Genomic DNA, 25326 nt, shown 5'->3' with positions numbered 1-25326 from the left:
GTTCAAGTCCCCTCAGAGGCCGTGACCTCAGTTGAACCCGGCAAAATGGATAATGCAGAAAGGCTCTGGAACCAAAGATGTCGGTAAATCGGTGGTGGATCTGTAGTATGTCGGGCCAGGCAAAGTCAAAGTGCATTCAGGCGGTGTTTGTATGCAATGTATTTTGTTTACTGCCTCTAGCTTAATTTGCTCTTTTCTTTTGTATTCTCAAGGTTTCCTTCACTTGGTGCTCATGAGAGAGCCATGATGGTGGTCTTTTAGGAATTTCCTGTAGCATGGCCGCTTTTAGATCCCAGCGCGTCACAAGGTCGTCAGTTGGGTCGAACGGTTTGGACGAGAACTTCTGCGGGCGAACGCTGAGGAACCGGAGCATAGTCCACCCTGACGACTCCTCCCCCCTCCCCCAGTTGAGGTCGCGATCGCCGAAAAAGAAGCAGGAAGCCACGCCGCAGCCGAGGGGCGCCAACAGCGGCAAGGTCGGCGAGTGCAGGCAGCACGGCGCCCGGGAGCCGTGGGCCAGCCCGAGGAAGAGGGGGCTGCTGTGCTCGGACAAGGACAACCACGAGAAGAAGCTGCTGGACATTTGCCAGCCGGTGTTGCCCGGCTTCAAGCGGGTGAAGCGATGCTCGCGCTCGGAGCCCGCGGACAGCCTGGAGGACCCGTCGCCCCCCGCTAGGAACGAGAAGGCTCCCCTCGAGCGCAAGGGGCCGGCCCCCAACAGCGATGGTGACTCCTCGCAGCTCAAGCGCGCCCGGCGCTTTCTTCTACTGGATGATTGTGACAAAAGGGAGATCAAAAAGATGAAGGACTTGGATGGCGGGCGCGAGGACCCGTTGCTGCTGAGGGAGGCATCTTCACACAAAGCTGCCAATGGGATCAATGAGAAAGATATTGCTGCTGCTGCTGCTGCTGCTGCCTCTTCGGAGCGTAGTGAGTGTGAACCTCTTCATTTGAACCATAAACCAAAACGTGTGGATACGCGTGCACCCATTTTACCCACAGACACTGTCAGCGTTAACTCTGGCGGCCATTCCCTGCTGCTGAACGGCAGCAAGATGGCCGCCACTTCAGAGACCAATGTGCCTTCTAGAGACTCGCAGTGGGAAGACTGCGAGACAGTCAGTGACTGCCACACGGGCAGCCAGTCGCAGCGGCCCGCCACTGAGAACCCGTCGCAAATCAGGGAATCGGAGGAGGAGGTCGACGTGGTGGGGTACAGTTCGTCCCTGTCGAAGGAGCAGTGTTGCGGCGCGGACGCGACGACCCAGGACGTGGGTCCCCTCGCGGGGGCGGCCGAGGCGTCCGCCGCGCCCGACTCCCCGTTCGAGTCGCAGGAGCACAGGTACGCGCTGAGAACTTCGCCCCGGAGGGCTGCCGCAGGCAAGGGCAGCCCTCAAAAGACGTGCTCGTCCCCCCGGGACTGCGGGCTGGGGGAGGATAAATTCCCCAACCCCAGCGGCGACTATGGGCCGCCCGCCGGAGCGGCGGTGGCCGCGGACAGGGAACGCTGTGCGACAGTGGAGGAGGGAGACTCTCGAGCTGGAAGGGAGCCGGACGAGGCGGGGGGCGGCTGCTGCGGTGGTGACCTGCCCGACTCGCCCGCACAGCGCGGGCTGCACAGAGGGCTCTTGCCTGCGAGCAGGGAGAATGGCAGCCAGCTGTCTAGAGAGGAGGAAGAGGACGAGGAGCCTGATGTGTACTACTTTGAATCAGACCATGTGGCACTGAAGCACAACAAAGAGTATGTGTAACCATGGTAACCATGACATCAGTTTTTCTTTTGTTCCCCTATTTTTAAAAAAAAACAAAACATTTTAGGCTTTTGCCCATTTCTGCAGCACGGGTTGAATGGAAACGATATCGTGTTATGGACACAAAAAGCTGGAGTAACTCAGCGGGACAGGCAGCATCTCTGGAGAGAAGGAATGGGTCATGAAGGAGGGCCTCGGGCCGAAACGTCACCCATTCCTTCTCTCCAGAGACGCTGCTTGTCCCACTGAGTTACTCCGGCGTTCTGCGTCCATATCTTCGGTGTAAACAAGCATCTGCAGTTCCTTCCTGCGCAGATGTCCCTTGTACATGCACTGAGTTGTTGGGAAGGACTTCAAATGTTGCTGAAGGCAGGCACATCAAGCTGGAGTAACTCAGCGGGTCAGACAGCATCTCTGGAGAAAGGCTCTCATAGATAGCGGAGTCAGGGGATATGGGGAGAAGGCAGGAACGGGGTACTGATTGGGGATGATCAGCCATGATCACATTGAATGGCGGTGCTGGCTGGAAGGGCCGAATGGCCTACTCCTGCACCTATTGTCTATTGTCACCTATTCCTTCCCTCCAGAGATGCCATCTGTCCAGCTGAGCCACTCCAGCTTTTACGTGTCCCATCTTCGGTTTAAACCGGCATCTGCAGTTCCTTCCTACACATAAAATGTTGCTGACTTCTTTTGCACAGTATAGGGCATGTTGCCGGTGTGTCTGGCTGCATGCAGTGGCTTGGATAGCAGATCGCTGGGGGCAACGTGACATGGAACATAGCGCCAATGTTCACAGGACCACTGAATGCAGCTAAGTATTCGATTGCAAAGATGTGGCGGAGAACGTGCTTTTAAACGGATCCACTGCAGCCTCTATCTCACAGAATGTACTGTGGTGAGAAGATAACCTTGACTGGAAAGTATTTGGCTGCCGAAAAAATACTATGAAACCATTTCCTTGTCTTATTTTGACTCTGCAATTGTGTAACACATGCCCATTTGTTACTGGTATATTCATCTTCTGTTTGAAATGTTTTAAGATCCCCAGAATAATTAGTGTGGACCTCGGTGTTCTGCAGTATTGCTCCGTTCAGCTGTACATGAGCCAGATTCACTTCCCAAAGACCTCCTGCATAAGATGGCATTTTTTTGCAGAGGGAATTTCAGTGTTTTGCTAGCAAAAAGATGCGTTTCCTGGAGAAAACGGGTGAACAAATTCGTGGTCATGTTTTTGAAGTTCTTGTACCTTTTTACAGTGGGGAATCTGAATTTTTTTTTAATACATTTTTTTTTAAAAGCCACCTTTGCTGGGCCATTCTTGGTCACGTGTGTGAACAAACATATGAATAATTGTGGAATACGTCTCTTCTTTTTCTGAAAGCATTACAGGTATATTGTTTTGTGTTGTAAATATGATTCATATTTTTTTTCGAAGTTTATTGAGCAAAAATGTCTAGGTTATGTTTGTTTAAGGGTCAGAGGTCAAATATGACCGGTCACGTGTGTGACCCCCCCCCCCCCCCCCACCCCCCCCCAAACCCGGAAGCATTCTTTTGATAACCTGGTTTTATCTTCCAAACTCTGTGAATTTTAATAAGCTAGAATGTTCATATCTTCAGCAGACGTGCATTATCGTTCTGTAGGTAGGAAAATAGCAACAAATAAGACGAATCTCTTACGAGATAAAAAAAAAAAAAAAGTATCACTTTAAGCGATGACATCTGGTCACGTGTGTGACATTTGGTTCACGTGCCAAAGAATGGCCCTGCTATGGTTGCCATGCCCCTTGTGTATTCATGGGTCTGTGCTTTGTTTGGCTGTTGGCATTAGTGCGAGCAGGTGTCTCTTTATAGCCAGGCAACATTGAACTCAAAATCTGACGTGAAAAGGATTATTCATGATTATCCAAGTACTTCACGGCTTGTGAAATATTTTTGTATTTATACAATATTCTAGTTTTAGTAAATGCAGGAGTTACTTTGCAAGATGTGAATGTGGAGAGGATAGAAACATAAAAAATATGTGCAGGAGTAGGCCATTCGGCCCTCCGAGTCTGCACCGCCATTCAATATGATCATGGCTGATCATCCAACTCAGTATCCTATACCTGCCTTCAGAGAAGTCTCCATACCCCCTGATACCTTTAGCCACAAGGGCCACATTTAACTCCCTCTTAAATATAGCCAATGAACTGGCCTCAACTACCTTCTGTGGGAGATAATTCCAGAGATTCACCACTCTCTGTGTGAATTTTATTTTTCTCATCTCGGTCCCAAAAGATTTCCCCCTTATCCTTAAGCTGTGACCCCTTGTTCTGGACGTCCCCAACATCGGGAACAATCTTCCTGCATCTAACCTGTCCAACTCCTTAAGAATTTTGTAAGTTTCTATAAGATCCCCCCTCAATCTTCTAAATTCTAGCGAGTACAAGCCGAGTCTATCCAGTCTTTCTTCATATGAAAGTCCTGACATCCCAGGAATCAGTCTGGTGAACCTTCTCTGTACTCCCTCTATGGCAAGAATGTCTTTCCTCAGATTAGGAGACCAAAACTGTACGCTGGATGTTTCCACCAAGTGTGACAGTCCAGCACCAGAGGGCACAGCCTCAAAATAAAAGGATATACCTTCAGAAAGGAGATGAGGAGGAGGTTCTTTAGTCGGTGGGAGGTGAATTTGTGGCATTCATTGCCACAGACGGCTGCGGAGGCCAAGTCAATGGGTATATTTAATGCGGAGATTGACAATTTCTTGATTACTAAAGGTATTGATGGTTATGGGGAGAAGGCAGGAGAATGGGGTTGAAAGGGAAATATAGATCAGCCATGATTGAATGGTGGAGTCGATTCGATGAGCTGAATGGCTGTTATGCTCCTATCCTTTTGAATGTCTGAAGATCTTATAAATCATATCAATATAATTTCCAGATAATGAGTTCTTTGACTTTGATAGAAGGATAAATGTTGGCCACCATATCAGGATATTTGTTTAAACCGAAGGTAGACACAAAAAATTGGAGTAACACAGAGGGTCAGATAGCATCTCTAGAGAAAAGGAATAGGTGAATTCTGAAGAAGGATCTCGACATGAAAAGTCACCGATTCCTTTTCTCCAGAGACGCTGTCCGACCCGCTGAGTTCCTCCAGCTTTTACTGTCCATCTCTGGCTTGGTCAGATAGTTAGGCTCTGAGGAAAGTGGAATTACGGGAATGAGAGGCAGGAAGCACGCAACTCATGGCTGCAGATAGTTGAGTTCAGGAATCTGCAGTTGGGGAACGGAATATGTTCAAGGTTCCAGGGAAAAAGGTTTATCCCGTGCCAGGAAAATTCTTCTTATCCAAGGGAGTGGACAAAAAATGTAGCAGTTCCGGATTTACAAGCCAGAAGATAACACCACGCCACCAGAGATGGTAAAAATTAATGACAGTATTTGTTGTCAAGCACTGACAAAATGGAAGTTGTTGAACAATTCTGAACATGTAGCTGATTCAGTGATGTGCTGTCGGGAGGAATTTAGGAAGGAAGTTTCCCAGAGGCTGGGACCAGTTTATTGTCACGTGTACCGAGGTTATGTGAAAAGCTTCAGTTGCATGCTATCCAGTCAGCAGACAGACTATACATGATTACAATCGAGCCATTTACAGTGTACAGATACATGATAAGGGAATGACGTTTAGTGCAAGATAGAGCCAGCAAAGTCCGATCAAGGATAGATAGTCCGAGGGTCACCAATGAGGTAGATAGTAGTTCAGCACTGCTCTCCAGTTGTGGTAGGATGATTCAGTTGCCCGACCAGAGAGCACAACCTAAGAATAAAAGGACATACCTTCAGTAAGGAGATGAGGAGGAATTTCTTTAGTCAGAGGGTGGTGAATTTGTGGAATTCATTGCCACAGATGGCGGTGGAGGTCAAGTCATTTGATATTTTTTAAAGCAGAGGTTGATAGGTTCTTGATTAGTAAGGGCGTCAAAGGTTATGGGGAGAAGGCAGGAGAATGGGGTGGAGAAGGACAATGTAGATCAGCAATGATTGATTGGCAGAGTAGACTCGATGGGCCAAATCTGCTCCTGTGTCTTATGATTTTATGCAATGGGGCAGTGGAAGGAATAGAGAATAAAAAAAAATAAAAAAATCTATCTGAAGCCAAAAGAAAGGAAAGATACTACCTTCATGTTAGTAGTAGGTACTAACTAACTAACTGCTAGTCTATGCGTTCTCTATGCTTCTATGCTTCATTCCACATACCCACCACCACCTGGAAAAGTTGCCCCTTGCATTTCTACTAAATCTTTCCCCTCTCACCTTAAACCTATGTCCTCTGATTCTTGATTAACCTCCCCTGGGTAAACGACTCTGTGTGTCAACGCCAATCTATTTGGGATGTGGCGGGAATCCGGAGCATCCGGATAAAGCCCATGAGGTTAGAAACATAGAAACAAAAAATAGGTGCAGGAGTAGGCCATTCGGCCCTTCGAGCCTGCACCGCCATTCAATATGATCATGGCTAATCATCCAACTCAGTATCCTGTACCTGCCTTCTCTCCATACCCCCTGATCCCTTTAGCCACAAGGGCCACATCTAACTCCCTCTTTAAATATAGCCAATGAACTGGCCTCAACTACCTTCTGTGGCAGAGAATTCCACAGATTCACCACTCTCTGTGTGAAAAAGATTTCCCCCTTATCCTTAAACTGTGACCCCTTGTACTGGAACTTGGTTATTGAAAGTAAACTCTTTTCCAGTGCCTGCTGAATTCTCAGCTTCAACATTGGCGCCTGTGTTTTTGACTGGTGAACTTAATTACGTGGTAATTGCTTACAGGCTGGGTGTTTTTCTACAATGGGCGCTTTACCCTAGCATTTATTGTGCTGTTATAAATTTGGAGTTGGAGTTTTAACACACTATTTTATAAATAGTGGCGTGAGAAAAAGATTACGGAAATGTAACCAATCTCCTTTGTAACTGTGAAATCCTGCTTCTTTGTTTCCATGTTTGCTGCGTTCTATGGATAAGCTCATCTATGAAGGAATGTGATTTGAGGGCCTGTCCCACTTAGGCGATTTTTTTCGGCGACTGCCGGCGACCGTCACGGTCATAGCAGGTTGCTGAAAAACCGGTGACTGGACCCACCCCCCCCCCTGCCCCCCACGACAACCTACCACCTAGTCGACGTCAAGCTACCGACAACCGGTGACCCATTAGGACGTCCACCTACGACCACGCCTACGACAACATACGTCTACCCCGCGACAAACTACGACCCTGTCAGCGACAACTGAAGACAATCGAGTCGCCGGTACCTGTCGCCGGTTGACGTCTGTTGACGTAGGTAGTCGCCAATAGAATTCACCGAAGTCTCGACCCGGCGACAACCTGCGTCATCCTGTGCTCCTTGCGACAGCACCTACGTCAGGAGAAGTCAAGCTGCGTCAAGCCCACAGTGGCCGAAAGGTTTTGAACATTTCAAAGATCCAGCGGCGACAAGAAAAACGTTACGACTCTTTAGGCGACTTGAGGAGAAACTCACCACCATACAGGTGTCACCCCGCGACCATGTGGCGACAGCCTAGTCGCCTGTAGTCGCCGAAAAAAATCTCCTAAGTGGGACAGGCCCTTTACTTATGTATATAGGTCCTTATTCACAAGAGTGGCTAAAGGTTAGACAGAAATGCTGGAGAAACTCAGCGGGTGCGGCAGCATCTATGGAGCGAAGGAAATGGGTAACGTTTCGGGCCGAAACCCTTCTTCTGCAGAATAGATGTGGTTTACGGGGGATCGCTGGTCGGCACTGACTCGGTGGGCTGAAGGGCTCCGTTCCACACTGCATCTCTAAACTAAACTTTGTTCAAAGTTTGAAAACTAGCAGCGTGGACAGCCTAATTGCGAATTATTGGTGCTATTCTTTGAGGATGATAAAAAAAACGCATCAGTCTGAAGAAGGGTCTCGACCCGAAACGTTGCCTATTTCCTTCACCCCATAGATGCTGCCGCACCCGCTGAGTTTCTCCAGCACTTTTGTCTACCTTCGATTTTCCAGCATCTGCAGTTCCTTCTTGAACAGTGGCTAAAAGGTGGCAAGTTTAGAATATAGACTCATACAGCGTGGAAACAGGCCCTTCGGCCCAACTTGCCCATGCCGACCAATATGCCCCATCTACACTTGTCCCACCTGCCCGCTTTTCAGTTTAGTTTATTGTCACGTGTACCGAGGTACAGTGAAAAGCTTTTTGTTGCGTGCTAACCAGTCAGCAGAAAGACAATACATGATTACAATCAATCCATTTACAGCGCATAGATACATGATAAGGGAATAACGTTTAAGGGCCTGTCCCACTTGGCAATTTTTTTCGGCGACTGCTGGCATCATTGACTGACGTATCAGGTCACCGAAAAAGTCGCTGCGGTGACGTGGCGTGATAACGTACTGATGCGCGGTGTTTCCTGAAGTGTCGCACCATTTTGTTTGTCGCCGCTGGATTTTGAAATGTCCAAAATCTTTCGGCGACCCTGATACGTCAGTCAATGACGCCGGCAGTTGCCGAAAAAATCGGCAAGTGGGACAGGCCCTTTGCAAGGTAAAGCCAGCAAAGTTGGCTCAAGGATAGTCCGAGGGACATCAAAGAGGTAGATGGTAGTTAAAGCACTGCTCTCTGGTTGTGGTAGGATAATTTTGGCCCCTCCCCCACTAAACCTGTCCTATCCATGTACCTGTCTAAATGTTTCTTAAATGTTACGATTGTTCCTGCCTCAACAATCTCTGGCAGTTCATTCCATACACCCCCCACCCTTTGTGTAAAAAAGAAGTTACTCATCAGGTTCCCATTAAATCCTTCCGCCATCACCTTAAACCTATCTCCTCTGGTTCCCCCCTACTTTGGGCAAAAGACTCTGCATTTGTCATGTTGTCACTTGCAGGCGGAGCACCAAGGCAAATTCCTTGTATGTGAATACTTGGCCAATAAGCTTATTCATTCATTCATTCATTCATTCCTCTCACGATTTTGTCCACCTCTATAAGATTACCCCTCGCAGGCAATTGTATGAATCTGATATGTGTTTGGTGGGGAAAAAACCTTGATTAGAAGATTGCAATTATTTTTGAATTATTATTCCAGCTCCTCAAAAATAGAATGAAATTTTAACTTCTCTTGGATAGTATTGCATTGACTTATTTTCACCTGTAGATTGCTACTGCTTAAGGGCCTGTTCCACTTATGCGACTGCCGGCACCCGTCATAGGTCACCGAAAATGTTCAACATGTTGAAAATTCAGCGGCGACCAGAAAGACCCTACGACTCTTTGGGTGACTAGGTGACCTCTCACGACCATACAGGCGACCCCTGGTGACCTCTCACAACCATACAGGCGACCCCCTGGTGACACCCGCAACATGTCGCCAGGGTGTCGCCTTTACGGTCGTGAGTGGTCTCCTAGTCACCCAAAGAGTCGCAGCGTCTTCCTGGTCTCTGCTGAATTTTCAACGTGTTGAAAATTTTCGGCGACCTATGACGGGTGCCAGCAGTCGCCGAAAAAATCGCGTAAGTGGGACAGGCCCTTTAAGGATCATGATGCAAAGGATTTGAGTATCGGAGCAGGGAGGTTCTACTGCAGTTGTACAGGGTCTTGGTGAGACCACACCTGGAGTATTGCGTACAGTTTTGGTCTCCTAATCTGAGGAAAGACATTCTTGCCATAGAGGAAGTACAGAGAAGGTTCACCAGACTGATTCCTGCGATGTCAGGACTTTCATATGAAGAAAGACTGGGTAGACTCGGCTTGTACTCGCTAGAATTTAGAAGATTGAGGGGGGATCTTATAGAAACTTACAAAATTCTTAAGGGGTTGGACAGGCTAGATGCAGGAAGATTGTTCCCGATGTTGGGGAAGTCTAGAACAAGGGGTCACAGTTTAAGGATAAGGGGGAAATCTTTAAGGACCGAGATGAGGAAAGCTTTTTTCACAGTGGTGAATCTCTGGAATTCTCTGCCGCAGAAGGTAGTTGAGGCCAGTTCATTGGCTATATTTAAGAGGGAGTTAGATGTGGCCCTTGTGGCTAAAGGGATCTGGGGGTATGGAGAGAAGGCAGGTACAGGATACTGAGTTGGATGATCAGCCATGATCATATTGATGGCGGTGCAGGCTTGAAGGGCCGAATGGCCTACTCCTGCACCTATTTTCTATGTTTCTATGTCTATGTTTCTATGACGGGGTTATTTCCTGTAACATTTTAATTGCTTGTAATTATTATAATGTTACCATTACATATGTATTGCTGTTATATTGTAAGGGTTTGTCCTCGATAACAATGCTCTCTGATTTTGATTAATTTTGGCAACTGTAACAACCTTGAAGAAATAAGTAGAGTACACAGCACAGGAACAGGACCTTTGGCCCAGTGGGACTGTATCAAGGATAATGCCTTGATATAAACTAACCTCAGCTGCTTGCCCGTGATCCATGGCCCTCCATTCCCTGCATATCCATGCGCCTTTCTAAAAGCCTCTAAAACGTCTGTGAGCAGTTTTGTGCCCCCTATCTGAAGAAGGTTGTCTGAAGAAGGTTGTGCTGACATTGCAGAAGGGCTCACAGAGGTTTATGAGAATGATGATTAGGTTAACGTGTGATGAGCATTTGACAACTTTGGGCCAGTACTCGCAGGAGGTTAGAAGGATGAGGGAGGATTGCATTGAAACTTACCGAACAGTGAAAGGCCGGATAGAGTGGATGTGGAGAGGATGTTTCCACTAGCAGGAGAGGACCAACGGCCATAGCCTCAGAATAAAAGGATGTAGCTTTAGAAACATAGAAACATAGAAAATAGGTGCAGGAGTAGGCCATTCGGTAAGGAGATGGAGGAATTTCTTTAACCAGAGGGTGGTGAATCTGTGGAATTAATTATAGCGCCAGAGACACGGGTTCGACCCTGACCACGGGTGCTCTCTGTACGGACTTTGTACGTTCTCCCTGTGACCTGCATGGGTTTTCTCCGAGATATCCAGTTTCCTCTCACACTCCAAAGACGTGCATGTTTGTAGGTTAATAGACAATAGGTGCAGGACAATAGGCCATTCGGTCCTTCGAGCCAGCTATGGTCATATTCGCTATGGTCATGGCTGATCATCCACAATCAGTACCTCGTTCCTGCCTTCTCCCCATATCCCTTGACCCCGCTTTTCTTAAGAGCTCTATCTAACTCTCTTGAAAGCATCCAGAGAATTGGCCTCATCAACGTTCTAAATGGCCAACCCCTTATTCTTAAACTGCAGCCCCTGGTTCTGGACTCCCCCAACATCGGGAACATGCTTCCTGCCTCTAGCGTGTCCAAACCCTTAATAATCTTGCATGTTTCCATAAGTAGGCCTCTCATCCTTCTAAATTCCTGTGTATACAAGCCCAGTCGCTCCATTCTTTCAACATATAACAATTGGCTTGGTATCATTGTTAATTGTCCCTATTGTAGGATAGTGTTAATGTGCGGGGATCGCTGGTCGGCGCGGACTCGGTGGGCCGAAGGGCCTGTTTCCGTGCTGTATGTCTAAACTAAACTAAACTGAGGGACTGGCTTTCCATAAATGCAGCTCTGTAGTAAATATCAGCCGATGTGTGCAATGATCTCCATCTGGTCGTCTTTATGTGCAAAAGAGTCTGGCTTTGAGAAAGATGAGAGGCTGGTAACTCTTTCAGTTTGGAACCTGAAGTTTCTGTGGCTAAAGTAAATGTCTATGACAATTTGTTTTATACCACAGGCATGGAGTCTGTTGATGCCAGTGAAGTGCATGTAGTTTCTCAGTTTTGCCACTAAACCCGTCAGCATGTGTCCTTTAACCTTGATTTATTAACTTCCACTTGGGATTCATTACATGCGATGGACCACCAGAGGCTGTGTGTGAATGTGTGTGTCTTTATGAGTGTAAGACTGCCTGTGTACATGCCCTAAGTATTGTCATGTGTCTAAACATCGGAGATGTTTAGTTTATTGTCATGTGTAATGAGGCACAGGGAAAAACATTTGTTGCATGCTAACCAGTTAGCGGGAAGATTATACATGATTACAATCAGTTCAGTTTAGTTTATTGCCATGTGTACCGAGGTACAGTGAAAAGCTTTTGTTGTGTGCTATCCAGTCGGCAGAAAGACAATACACGATTACAAATGAGCCACTTACAGTGTATAAATACGTGATAATGGAATTACGTTTAGTGCAAGGTAAAGCCAGCAAAGTCTGATCAAAGGGTCACCAAAGAGGTAGATATTAGTTCAGCACTGCTCTCTGGTTGTGGTAGGATGATTCAGTTGCCTGATAACAGCTGGGAAGAAACTGTCCCTGTATCTGGAGGTGTGCGTTTCCACACTTATGTACCTTTTTTCTTGATGGGAGAGGGGAGAAGAGGGACTGGCTGAAGTGCGACTCGTCCTTGATTATGCTGCTGGCCTTGCTTAGGCAGCGTGAGGTATAAATGGAGTAAATGGAAGGGAGGATGGTTTGTGTAGTGGTCTTGGCTGCCTCCACAATTTGCTGCAATTTCTCTGCAATCGATCCGCTCGCAGTGTACAGGTACATGATAAAGGGAATAACCTGAATAATATTTAGTGCAAGGTAAAGTCCGATTAAAGGTAGTCCATGGGGCCTCCAGTGAGGTAGATAGCAGCTCAGGATCCCTCTCTGGTTGTTGATTGCTATTCCAACGGTGGTGTCCACAAATATCGAGCACAGATTCTGGGAAGTGTCCAAAATGTAGCCTTAAACATTGGCACACTCGTGACAGTTTGCTGCAAATATCGCCACAACTTATCCCACTCTCATGAGAATGGGCCTCAAATGTTAGAAGCTGGTGAGAATCGGCTTCAATTAGTGCCGTTCATTGATTGCTTCTAATGTCACTTTGTGGCCAACATTATGTCAGCAGTGTGAAATGTTAATAGACTCTACAGAAATGTGTTTATCAATCTAACCCTTATCGAGTTGACCCTTATCACAGGAAGGGTCTCGACCCGAAACGTCACCCATTCCTTCGCTCCATAGATGCTGCCTCACCCGCTGAGTTTCTCCAGCATTTTTAGTCTACCAGCGATAGAGTTGCTGCCTTGTGGTGCCAGCGTTCGATCCTGACCACAGGGTGCTGTCTGTACGGAGTTTGCACGTTCGCCCTGTGACCATGTGGGTTTTCTCCGGGTGCTCCGGTTTCCTCCCACTCTCCAAAGACATGCACGTAAGTAGGTTCATTGGCTTGGGTAAAATTGTAAATTGTCCCGAGTGACTTGGTGGGCCGAAGGGCCTGTTTCCACGCTGTATATCTAAACTCAAAAGTCTACAGATTTGGCATGAATCGTGTGCGTTTGAACTATATAAAACGGACAAATTACTACTGGTTAGCACGATTACTGGAGCCAACTTTAATTGAGAATTGCACAAAATAGGGGTTGACTTTGTTCTTTCTTTAGTTTATAAGTAACGCTATGAAGTGCAAGCCTACGAAGAGCAGAGTGAAAATCCCAGCCAAGCTGTATATAGAAAGCGCACAAACCCAGACTAATCTTTCAAATCAAATCGTCTCTGGGTAATCTTACATTTAGACCAATTGTTCAAAGCCTCTCCAAACATTTACAGTACGGCAAAAAGAAGCCGGGAATAACGCAGAGGTGTGTGGTAACAAAAGGGTTGTGGGAATCTGGTTATATGGTGTAATTTGAGAACTTAAAAGGGCTGCCTCCGCAAAGGGGGAACTAACAGAATTGAGTACTTAATGAAAGCGCTCATGCAGAGTGCAATCACGTTGTTTTGGTTGCAGCTCTGCCAGCAAGATTTGGGATTTGTTAAAAAAAAAAGATGAAATTAGAGACTTCTTGCAGATTAAGCATATTAATGCGCTGTTTGGTTTTGCAAGCCTCTCGGTGCCATTGTTAAAGTTGCCAGCAAACTCTCCATCGCGGCTGTTGTGCAGTCCGTGGCAGAGCAAGGCGAGGGGGGTGAGAGTCTTTTGTTCTACATGGTGAGTTTTACAATCCGGCACGCCATCCCTGCAAGGACGGCAGAAGCAAATTCACTCGTAACTTTCAAAAAGGAGCTCAGACGAGACCCAAGGAGGCAGCAATCACAAAACTCGCAGGAGAAAGAATAAATGTTTGGTTTGAAGTGGCTGGCTGTTTCAAAGTGACCATTTCTGTGGTGCCATTATGCGACTTGCCGGATTGACTAAGGCTTCGAAGTTTCAGTTTAAAAAGAAGCCAATTTCCTATTTGTGTTAGGTCAAGGCACCTCGCGCCCATTTCCTTCAGCACCCTGACACGCTCAGCACATCTGTAGCTCGTGCAACTGTGGAGCCACTAGACGTGTGGGAAAGAACTGCAGATGCTGGTTTAAATCGAAGGTAGACACAAAATGCTGGAGTAGCTCAGCGGGACAGGCAGCATCTCTGGAGAGAAGGAATGGGTGACTCCGAGTCTGAAGAAAGGTCTCGACCCGAAACGTCACCCATTCCTTCTCTCCAGAGATGCTGCCTGTCCCACTGAGTCACTATCTAACGTTTATTCTGTCTAGTATCTTCTTCTTCTTTTGTGTGGCGTGCACAGCCTAAAGTTGTTGGACAACTTGTTCTATTTGATCTTCCGTTTGTGCACGTTGGGTTGATTGCATTAGTCGAAACAGGGAGGACCACGTGAAGGTTGCAATCTTCCACCCCAGTCTAGTATACCTCCATTGTACTGCTTATATAGGATCATATCTGGCAGCACAGTGGCGCAGCATTAGAGTTGCTGCCTTACAGCGTCAGAGACCTGGGTTTGATCCTGACGACGGGTGCTGTCTGTACGGAGTTTGTACGTTTTCCCTGTGACTGCGCGGGTTTTCTCCGGGTATTCCGGTTTCCTCCCGCACTCCAAAGACGTACACGTTTTTGTAGGTTAATTGGCTTTGGTAATAATTGTAAATTATCCCTAGTGTGTAGGATAGTGCTAGTCTAAAGGGTGATCGTTGGCCGGTACAAACTCGGGGGGGGGAGGAGGGAAGGACAAAGGGCCTGTTTCCACACTGCATCTCTAAAGGCCAAAGTCCAAAGACAGCACAAATCTTCTCCCCGTGTCAAAGTTGAATAAAAGTGAGCGACGTACATTTAAGACGAGGGGTAAGAAATCTAGGGGGGATTGAAGGGGAGCTATTTCACTCATTGTGCTGAGTACCTGGAATGCATTGTTGGAGAGGGTGATGGAGGTAGAGTTGCTGACAGCATTGAAGAAGTATTTGGGTGAGCACTTGAATTACCTTGGCAGAGAAGGGTACGAGGCAAGTGCTGGAAGATGGGGTTTAGAGATACAGCGCGGAAACAGGCCCTTTGGCCCACCGAGTCCGTGCCGACCAGCGATCCCAGCACTATGCTACACACGGGACAATTTATGATCTTTTACAGAAGATGAGGAGGGATTTCTTTAGTCGGAGTAATTCAGCGGGTCAGGCAGCATCTCTGGAGAAAAGGAATAGGTGACGCTTCGGGTCGAAACCCTTCTTCAAACTGAGAGTCAGGGGAGAGAGAAACGAGGTATGAAAAGATACAAAACAAATCACAGACTAGATCACAGCTGACCACGGAAAGGTGGAGCCCACAATGGTCCATTGTTGGCTGTGGAAGAGGTGATGACGAAGGAACGTATGGATGCGAATAGTGGAACAGACAGGATGACTAGGGTGGGGGAGGGGCGGCGAGAGAGGGAATGCAGAGGTTACTGAAAGTTAGAGAAATCGATATGAGTACCGCTGGGCTGTAAGCTGCCCAAGCAAAATATGAGGTGCTGTTCCTCCAATTTGGGGTTAGCCTCACTCGTGGCAGTGGAGGAGGCCCAGGGCAGCAGGTCAGCGTGGGAACGGGAAGGGAAGTTAAAGGGCCTGTCCAACTTGCCGATTTTTTTTTGGCGACTGCTGGCGTCATATCAGGGTCTCCAAAAGGTTTTGAACATTTCAAAATCCAGCGGCGACAAAAAAAATGTTGCGACCTTGAAAAAACACCGGGCATCAATATGTCGTCACACCGCGACGACATTTTTCGGTGACCTGATACGTCAGTCAGTTAATGTCAGTCAGTCGCCGAAAAAAATCGGCAAGTGGGACTGGCCCTTAAAGTGTTTGGCAACCGGGAGATCGTGTGGGCCAAGGCGGACTGAGCGTAGGTGTTCAGCGAAATGATGGCCCAGTCTGCGCTTGGTCTCGCCGATATACGGGAGTCCACGGTAGATGTGCATTTTCTCTGCATCGACATGCAGGACAGAATAGGGGTTGTAGCTTCCACATGGAGCTGCTGGCTGCCTCATGTCAAGCCGGCTGACTAAGGCACGTTAACCTAGATCTTTCTGGCATGCACGATTCAGAATCTTCAGTTATAATTTGTTAAATGCACAAGAACATACCAGGTTTCCGAGTCGGTTTGGGTCTTGGGCCCCATTTTGCAGGGGGCGCCTTGTCCTACTTGGAATTCGTGTGTTATTTGCAGAGTTTAATATTTCAAACAGATGTTTGATTTGGCAAAGATGCATTGGTGATGCATTCTAAACTAGATATCAGATTAATAAATTCTAGTCTTGGAAGGAGCACGCCAAAAGTGAAGCGAAGACAATATAAATATCAGTAATTGTTATTTCGTCAATAGATCCTACCGATCTTTTCAAAAGACCCAGATATCTCTGCATCAGCTTCAAAGAAACGCAGGCTCTGTGCACCCCTTTGCCCCCCCCCCCCCTTCCATTTGAGATGATCTTGGCTGTTCATTCAAATTTGGTATATTATTCTAGCTTTCTCCTCATCACCATTAGTTCTGCAGGTAGTTCTGCTACAACTCAATACAGGCACATTGTTACGTGCCTTGGAAAGCACCACATTTTTTTTTTAAATCGCAAATTAAACATATACGGGACTAAGCTATCACTCGTAAATTTGAGTGCGTTATTCCAAAAATAGCAGCTCGTAAAGCAAACTTTGGTGTTAGCAGAACAAGCGTCTCATTTGAAAACGCATAAAACGTGAGGAGACACGATGGAGCAGCGGTAGAGTCGCTGCCTTGTGCAGAGCCAGTGACCCGGGTTCGATCCTGACTACGGGTGCTGACTGTACGTTCTTCCCCGTGACAGCATGGGTTTTTCTCCGGGTTCACCGGTTTCCTCCCACACTCCAAAGACGTGCAGGTTTGTAGCAATGATCCCTCTAATGTTTAGTCGTTCGTGTGCGCAGAAATCTTGTAATGTGCAATTTGTGATGCCGTTACAAATGTGTGTGCGCACTGGATTCTTGTGCAAAATATATGACCTCACGAGCTTTTGGTGTAGCAGTTTTTACTATTTCGTTAAGCCATTCAACTTTAAACCAGCTTGCAGTTCTTTTGCCCTTCACACCCTTTGCATCCTTTGAATTTGACATGGTGAATCAAACTTTCTTTCAATAATAACTCAACAAGACAGCTACAGAATTTGAAATGGATCTTCATAAATAAAGTCAATACGATTATGAGTTTTTACAAATAAATTATATACTGTATAATACTGTATAATTATTGATCACTCCATTTTAGTTAACATTGTAATGTCTATGACATACAGACTCTTGAATGCTTTCCTTTTTCAAATAAAACTTTATTTTAACATTGTAACAAGTCCTCCTCTCTCTGCCCACCCCCCTCTCTCCTCCCCCTCTCTCCTCCCCCTCTCTCCTCCCCCTCTCTCTGCCCATCCCCCTCTCTCCTCCCCCACTCTCTGCCCATCCGTCTCTCTGCCCATCCCTCTCTCTCCTCCCCCTCTCTCCTCCCCTCTCTCCTCCCCCTCTCTCCTCCCCCTCTCTCCTGCCCATCCCCCTCTCTCTGCCCATCCCCCTCTCTCCTCCCCCACTCTCTGCCCATCCCTCTCTCTGCCCATCCCTCTCTCTCCTCCCCCTCTCTCCTCCCTCTCTCTCCTCCCCCTCTCTCCTCCCCTCTCTCCTCCCCCTCTCTCCTCCCTTCTCTCCTCCCCTCTCTCCTCCCCCTCTCTCCTCCCCCTCTCTCCTCCCCCTCTCTCCTCCCCTCTCTCCTCCCCCTCTCTCCTCCCCCTCTCTCCTCCCCCTCTCTCCCCCCCCTCTCTCCTCCCCCCTCTCTCCTCCCCCTCTCTCCTCCCCCCTCTCTCCTCCCCTCTCTCCTCCCCCTCTCTCCTCCCCCCCCTCCTTCACCTGTCCCCCCCCATTTATAGCGGAGAAATTTTATAGCGGTGAATTTATTTTTTTTGAATTTCAAAATCTTAATTTTCTTTGTGCGCTGGTTTCAAAACTTGTGCGCGCGTACAACTTAGAGGGAACATTGGTTTGGAGGATGATTGGCTTCGGAAATTTTTTAAATTGTAATTCGTTACAATTGTAATTTTAAATTGTAAAATTGTAAATTGCCCCTGGAGTGTTGGATAGTGTTAGTGTGTGGGGGATCGCTGGTCGACGGGGGATCGCTGATCGACATGGACTCGATGTGCCAAAGGGCCTGTTTCCACGCTGTATGTCTAAAGTCTAAATCAAACGCTCGTAAAACGCAAGGTGCCTATAGTTACGTTCCTAAGAAACATTGTGTTCTAGAAAATCGTATTATAAAATCAATTATGTCAATCGGAAAGGGGGTTAGAGGCTGGAAAGTTTCAGACTTGTGCACGATTATCATAAAATAAAGGCCTTTATCGTAGCAGGAACTTAATTTTTATTGCTGCCAAGGTTAAATTCTAAATGCTGGATGTTACATAGTTTAATAGAGCATCATTGCATAAGTTTAAATAGAAGCAATTGCTTATTAATTTCAATAACCACCCATGGTGAAACTGACAAGAAAAATTGTGTTCATTGGTGTCTGGTTAATGCATGGAGGTAATTATTTCCCCAACACTGGTACAGCTTTTTTTTTCTGCTTGCCAATGTCCAAAGTAACTATGTTTTCCTAGTTCCCCATTTAAAAATTGCGTGAGAGACTTTTCATCCTCGTAATATAAATGGTCTCATTAATCCATCATTTGCATTATATCAAATGTGTGTTTTAGCACAATTACCCCAACAAATATATCTGATGCTATGGGCTCAACTGACTTCTGTAGTGGAGAATTCTCTTGCATTCATCACTCCTTTGATGAAGAGATTTCTCCTCATCCCAGTTTCAAATGGCCTGCTTCGTATCTTTAGACCTTGACTCTTCGTTCTAGATTCCCCTAATATTGGGAACAATGTTCCTGCTTTTGGGCTACACAGTTTAGTCAGGATTTAATAAGTTGCGATGATTTCCGCTCTTCATTTAAACTTGAGCCAATACAAACCAATGATCCCATTCTCCTTCATACATCATTAATACATCATAATTGGCGCCACGGTGGCGCAATGACCACGGGTGCCGTCTGTATGTTCTCCCCGTGACCCGCGTGGGTTTTCTCCAGGTGCTCTGGCTTCATCCCAAGACGTACAGATTTACAGGCTAATTGGTTTTGGTTAAATTGTAAATTGTCTCCAGTGTGTGTCGGATGGTGCAAATGTACGGGGATTGCTTGCCGGTGCGGACCTAATGGGCGAAGAGCCTGTTTCCACGATGAACCTCTAAACTAAACTAAAATCAGAAATGGAGCAACTCAGAGGGTCAGGCAGCCTCCTCTGGAAAGATGACATTTCGGGTCGAGACCCTTCTTCAGATCCGACCTGACCCAGAACATCAGGTCTCGACCTGAAACATCACCCATTCCTTCTCTCTAGAGATGCTGCCTGCCCCGCAGAGTTACTCCAGCAATTTGTGTCTATCTTCGGTTTAAACCAGCATCTGTTTCGTGTCGAGACCCTTTTGAATCAGTCCTGTGATCAGTCTGGTGAACCTTCAGTGCAGTCCCCTATATAGCAAGAACATTTTTCCCCTGATAGTGGGACCAGGACTGCATACTGTACTAGTGCTGTGGCCTCACCTAAGCCCTGGACGATTGCAGTGATACTTGTGCACAGTTCCTCTCCATGTGAAGGACCAACACACCGTTTTGCCATCTTAGACACCAGCTGTACTTCCACGCCTACTCTCCACCCATCCATGCACTCTACTCAAAGCCTGAAGAAGGGTCTCCACCCGAAACGTCACCTATTCCTTCGCGCCATAGATGCTGCCTCACCCGCTGAGTTCTCCAGCATTTTCGTCTACATTCGATTTTTCCAGCATCTGCAGTTCTTTCTTAAACATGATCTCCAAACACGTCGCCTGACCCTCTGAGTTACTCCAGCACTTTGTCTTTTTCTGCAAACCAGCATCTGCAGTTCCTTGTGTCAACTGCTTGCTTTCAGCAACTGCTGCACGAGTCTGGCCGCACCACCATGTTTCTTAGTCATTTGCCTTTTAGATAACTCTTTTCCCACTAAAATGAATAACCTCGCGTTGTAAGGCATCTACTTTGCTCTTTGCCTATTTGAACAAACTGATCGTTCTGTCTGCATCTGGTAGCCTCCCCTCCTGGTTTTTTGTCATCTGTTACTTGGAGATATTACATTTAATTCCCTCGTCTAAATTCCTAACATATGTTGGTGAATGTCTGTGGTCCCAGCACTGAACCTTGCGGTGTACCACTGTTCACTGCCTGCACTTAGAAAAGGTCCCACTGATTCTGAATTTTTACATCGAAGCATAGAAAATAGGTGCAGAAGTAGGCCATTCGGCCCATCGAGCCAGCACCCCGCCATTCAATATGATCATGGCTGATCATCCAAAATCAGTACCCCGTTCCTGCTTTCTCCCCATATCCTTTGATTCCGTCAGACCTAAGAGCTCTATCTAACTCTCTCTTGAATACATCCAGTGAATTGGCCTCCACTGCCCTCTGCATTTTGCTTCCTGCCAGCAGACCTGCACTATCCATGACAGGACATCACCCCCAATCCTAAGTTCCTTAATTTTGCGAACTAATCTTTGACGTTGAACCATGTCGTAGAGTCATACAGTGTGGAAACAGGCCCTTCGGCCCAACCTGCCCACACCGGCCAACATGTCCATCTATACTAGTCCCATCTGCCTGCATCAGGCCCATATCCCTCTAAACCTGTCCTATCCATGTACCTGTCTAACTGTTTCTTAAACATTGGGATAGTCCCTGCCTCAGCTACCTCCTCTGACAGCTCGTTCTGTACAACCACCAAACTGTGGAAAAAGTTACCCCTTGGATTCCTCACAAGTCTTTTCCCCTTTTTGTGGTAATATTTTCCGCACAAGCTTGGTGGATGTATGGAGCGAGCTGCCAGAGGCACATGAATGAACCTGTAACTATATGAGAGCTTTGCACGTATACAAATGAGAATCTGCTGGCTCGTACACTCTCCACTATACTGGTTATGTCCTCAAAAAATCCCATTAAAGTTGTCAAGTATGATCTAACTTTAATAATTCCAAGCTGATTTTTTTGTTTCACAGATCCTGTTGCTGTTTTTCAGATGTTCTGCTTCTACACGTTTCCTAATGGATTCCAGCACTGTCTACACTCTGGATGTGTCAGGCTCACTGATTTATATTGCTCTCTTTGCTCTCTCTCATCTTACACACTCTGTACAGACAGCACCCGTAGTCGGGATCGAACCCAGGCCTCTAGCACTCTAAAGGGCCTGTCACACTGAGGCAATTTTTTTAGGCGACTAGGCTATAGCTGGGGTGTCGCCTGTATGGCCGTGAGTCATCTCCTCAGTCGCCCAAAGAGTCGTCGTGTCTTTCTGGTCGCCGCTGGATTTTCAACATGTTGAAAATGTTTTGGAGACAATGGGTTTGATGCCAGTGAGCGTAGCTTGACTACTCCTGACATAGGTGCTGTCGTAGTTGTTGCCAGGTTGTCGCCGGGTGTCGTAGGTTGTCGCTGGTGCTGACTTCAGTTTTTTGGTGTTCTTAAAGTAAATGATTCTATTCCAAATTTTATGTCGGGGGGGGGGGGGGGGGGGGGGTTCCCCTGGTCCGCTGTGTTTTTTTTTTTCGGCGACCTGCTACAACAATGACAGTCGCCTAAAATAGCCTAAGTGGGACAGGGCCCTTAAGGGCAGCACTCTACCGCTGCACCACCGTGGCCGCCCCGTTACTGTGGCGTCTAGAAAATGGCTTAATCGCTTTAGCTTCATTAACACCATCACCCTATCAATACTAATCTCATTCACGTTCTCCCCCTCTAGATCTGAGCTTCCCTAACAGTTCCGAAGGCTGGCCTTTTTTTGTTGAAAAAGATAAACACAGTACTTCATCAATACTTTTAGCTGGTCCATGTACATCAGCCACCCTCGATCCAAGTTGAGTTTATGGCAGTTGATCTGGATGTACAGGAATGCAAGGATATGAATTATATGCAGGGTAGATTGGAGCTGTAATTGGGCATCAACGTTTGGCACAGAAATTATGGGCTAAAGGGCCTGTACGTGTGCTGTAATTATTCTATGATCTTTGCCAGAGTAGGGCGACAATTGTGCCCTCTGCACATTTGGGTTAGGGGAAGGTGATGGCATAGCTATTTGTGAGTTTATCGTTGAACAAAGTTACCCTGAATTTTGGTCCTTCCTACGTGCCGTGTGTGTGTGTGCAAACAGCTGTTGTCATTCTGTTTAGGCACATAGACCACCTGATGTCCACCCCGCACCCCCCCCCCCTCCCCTCCTGAGACCCACTTGCATTTACCACCTGCTATATAAATGAAATAGTGAATGCCAGACAATATAAGATGAGCATTCCATGTAATCACCCTCACAATAAGTTGTCTGTGCTTTGTATTAACACTCTGCACAAAAACAAAGGCAAGCATCCATGTCAGTGTTTCTATGATAGGAAAGGAAATAAGAAACATGATGCCGCTTATATATGTAGCATATTCAAGAGTTTTAAAATGATCTTTCCAGTAACTTTCAAAGGTCCTCCCTTTTGGCTTGAAGTTGTTCTGCTTTGCCACTAGGCGGCAGTAACAGTCCACTTTGCATGCGCTGTATAACTGCATCAGTACAGGTTCCCAATACTTTGTCATCGTTCTCTTTAGTTTGGAGATACAGTGCGGAGACTGGCGCTTTGGCCCACCGAGTCCGTGCCGACCAGCGATCCCCGCACACTATCCTACACACACACCAGGGACAATTTGCACATACACCAAGTCAATTAACCTACATACTATTGTGAAACCTTTTGATGTGTCTCGCAATGTAAAAGGCACTCGGTCAATGCAGTTGTTGAAACGCAAGCTGAAAGGCTCAATGATCTATTTCTGGTTTAGAATGCTGTTTAATGGAGAGAGGTCCGACATTTCCTTCTTCTAATCTCCCAGTGAGTTGTCAGGAAAGTGCTGGAGTAACTTGGCGAGTCAGGCAGCCACTATCTCTGGAGGACACGGATAGCTGATGCTTTGGGTTGGGACGCTTCTTCTGTTGTTATCAGGTTGAGTCTCCGCTGCCTCTCTCTTCACCCTTTTTTTTAGTTTTAGTTTTAGAGATACAGCACAGAACAGGCCATTCGACCCACCGTGTCTGTGCCGACCAGCGATCCCCGCATAGTAAACACCATCCTACACACAGCACTAGGGACAATTCTTTTTTTACATCTACCAAGCCAATTGACCTACAAACCTGGAGGTCTTGGAGTGTGGGAGGAAAACCGAAGATCTCGGAGAAAGCCCACGCAGGTCACGGGGAGAACGTGTACAAACTCCGTACAGACAGCACCCGTGGTCGGGATTGAACCCGGGTCTCCGGGGCTGCAACCGCTGTTAGGCCACTGTAGACCGAGTGGTTCCCTGTATGTTGTATATTATCCGCTGGTGACTTTCTGCTTCAAGGTTTGTTTAGCAACAACTTTAGGGCGGCACGGTGGAGCAGCGGTAGAGTTTGCTGCCTCACAGCGCCAGAGACCCGGGTTCCATCCTGACTACGGGTGCTGTCTGTACGCACAGAGTTTGTACGTTCTCCCTGTGACCGCGTGGGTTTTCTCCGGGTGCTCTGGTTTCTTCCCACACTCCAAAGACGTACAGGTTTGTAGGTTAATTGGCTTCTGTAAATTACCCCTTAAGTGTGGGATAGAACTAGTGTACGGGTGATCGTTGGCTAGCACACACCTAGTGGGCTGAAGGGCCTGTTGCCATGCTGTATCTCTTTTAAAAACAAACTTCAGTTAAGTGGTCGGATCCACCTGGCTTTACCTTGCACTAAATGTTATTCCCTTATCATGTATCTATACACTCTTAATGGCTTGATTGTAATCATGTGTTGTCTTTCTGCTGACTGGATAGCACGCAACAAAAAGCTTTTCACTGTATCTCGGTACACGTGACATAAACTAAACTGAAACATAGAAACATAGAAAATAGGTGCAGGAGGAGGCCATTCAGCCCTTCGAGCCAGCACCGCCATTCATTGCGATCATGGCTAATCGTCCCCAATCACAACCCGTGCCTGCCTTCTCCCCATATCCCTGATTCCACTAGTCCCTAGAGCTCTATCTAACTCTCTCTTAAATCCATCCAGTGACTTGGCCTCCACTGCCCTCTGTGGCAGGGAATTCCACAAATTCACAACTCTGGGTGAAAAAGTTTTTTCTCACCACAAGTCTTAAATGGCCTCCCCTCTATTCTAAGACTGTGGCCCCTGTTCTGGACTCGCCCAACATTGGGAACATTTTTCCTGCATCTAGCTTGTCCAGTCCTTTTATAATTTTATATGTTTCTATAAGATCCACCCGTTGTGGCATGAGACGTCTCTGGAACCGATGCGCTACGATGCGGAACTAGTTTCACTCAGTATCTTCCTGTTTGTCTATCGATTGTACTTGAGTTTGACCTGATTGTATTTATGTGCAGAAGCACCCCGACTCATGTAAGGGTTACGTCCCATGGACCCTCGCGAAAGTTAGATGTTCAGTGAGGACGGATGCAGACGTGGCTACTAGTGCACACACAAATTTGCTATTCGACGTGGAAACTATGTGGCTGTTAGTGGGCTTATAGAACTGCCGACATAAGTGCAAGTTTACATAAGTTGCCTATTGCCTAGGTTGGTGAGTGCCTGTATAGTATATCTGACACATTTGGATAGCATATCAAACCAAGCTTGTCACTGGACCTCGGTGACAATAATGTGCCAAATATAATAAACCTAAATCTTTCGCGTTCAAAACATCACAATGACATTTTGTTGCATCTGTGGTCACAAGGAGCTGCAGATGCTGGAATAACTCCATGGGTCAGGCATCATCTCTGGAAAATATGGATAGGTGACGTTCAAGTCAGGACCCTTCTTCAACCCCCCCTTATTGGTACGAAGAGTCTGAACCCAATGTCACCGTCCCTGGTCTTCAGAGATCCAGAGATGCTACCTGACCCCTTGAGGTACCTCCGGCACTTTGTGCCATTTCATATCGCGTTAGCAATAAAATAGACTGTCAAAAGTAAGCGTTTCTTTCAGGAATATCCCAAAATGATTTTTGCAAACAGTTATGTGGTCTGATGCTTTAATGTAAGAAGTTCACCAATCAATGTAATGCTGCAAGTTCCCACAGAAACAAGAGGATAGGTTGGGGACAGGTTGGGGACAGGTAGGGGCCGGCACAGAAATCACTATCAAACATGAGGGGGG

The 25326-nt window shown here is 46.9% G+C and overlaps 1 protein-coding gene across 2 annotated transcripts in view; it reads left to right on the top strand.

The window, feature by feature from the left end:
• zzz3 (zinc finger ZZ-type containing 3) overlaps nucleotides 1-25326 on the top strand; it is a 137598-nt gene that overhangs the window by 56060 nt on the left and 56212 nt on the right. For both annotated transcript variants that reach the window (XM_033029034.1, XM_033029035.1), the window contains exon 2: nucleotides 213-1741. In XM_033029034.1, the coding sequence (XP_032884925.1) occupies nucleotides 276-1741 (1466 nt within the window). In that variant the 5' untranslated portion in view covers nucleotides 213-275. The remainder of the gene's footprint in view (nucleotides 1-212; nucleotides 1742-25326) is intronic.

Source organism: Amblyraja radiata, chromosome 10 (genome assembly GCF_010909765.2).
Source record: "Amblyraja radiata isolate CabotCenter1 chromosome 10, sAmbRad1.1.pri, whole genome shotgun sequence".
Lineage (NCBI taxonomy): Eukaryota > Metazoa > Chordata > Chondrichthyes > Rajiformes > Rajidae > Amblyraja > Amblyraja radiata.
Note: the sequence above shows the minus strand (reverse complement) of the source record. Positions and strands in the feature narration are given on the sequence as shown.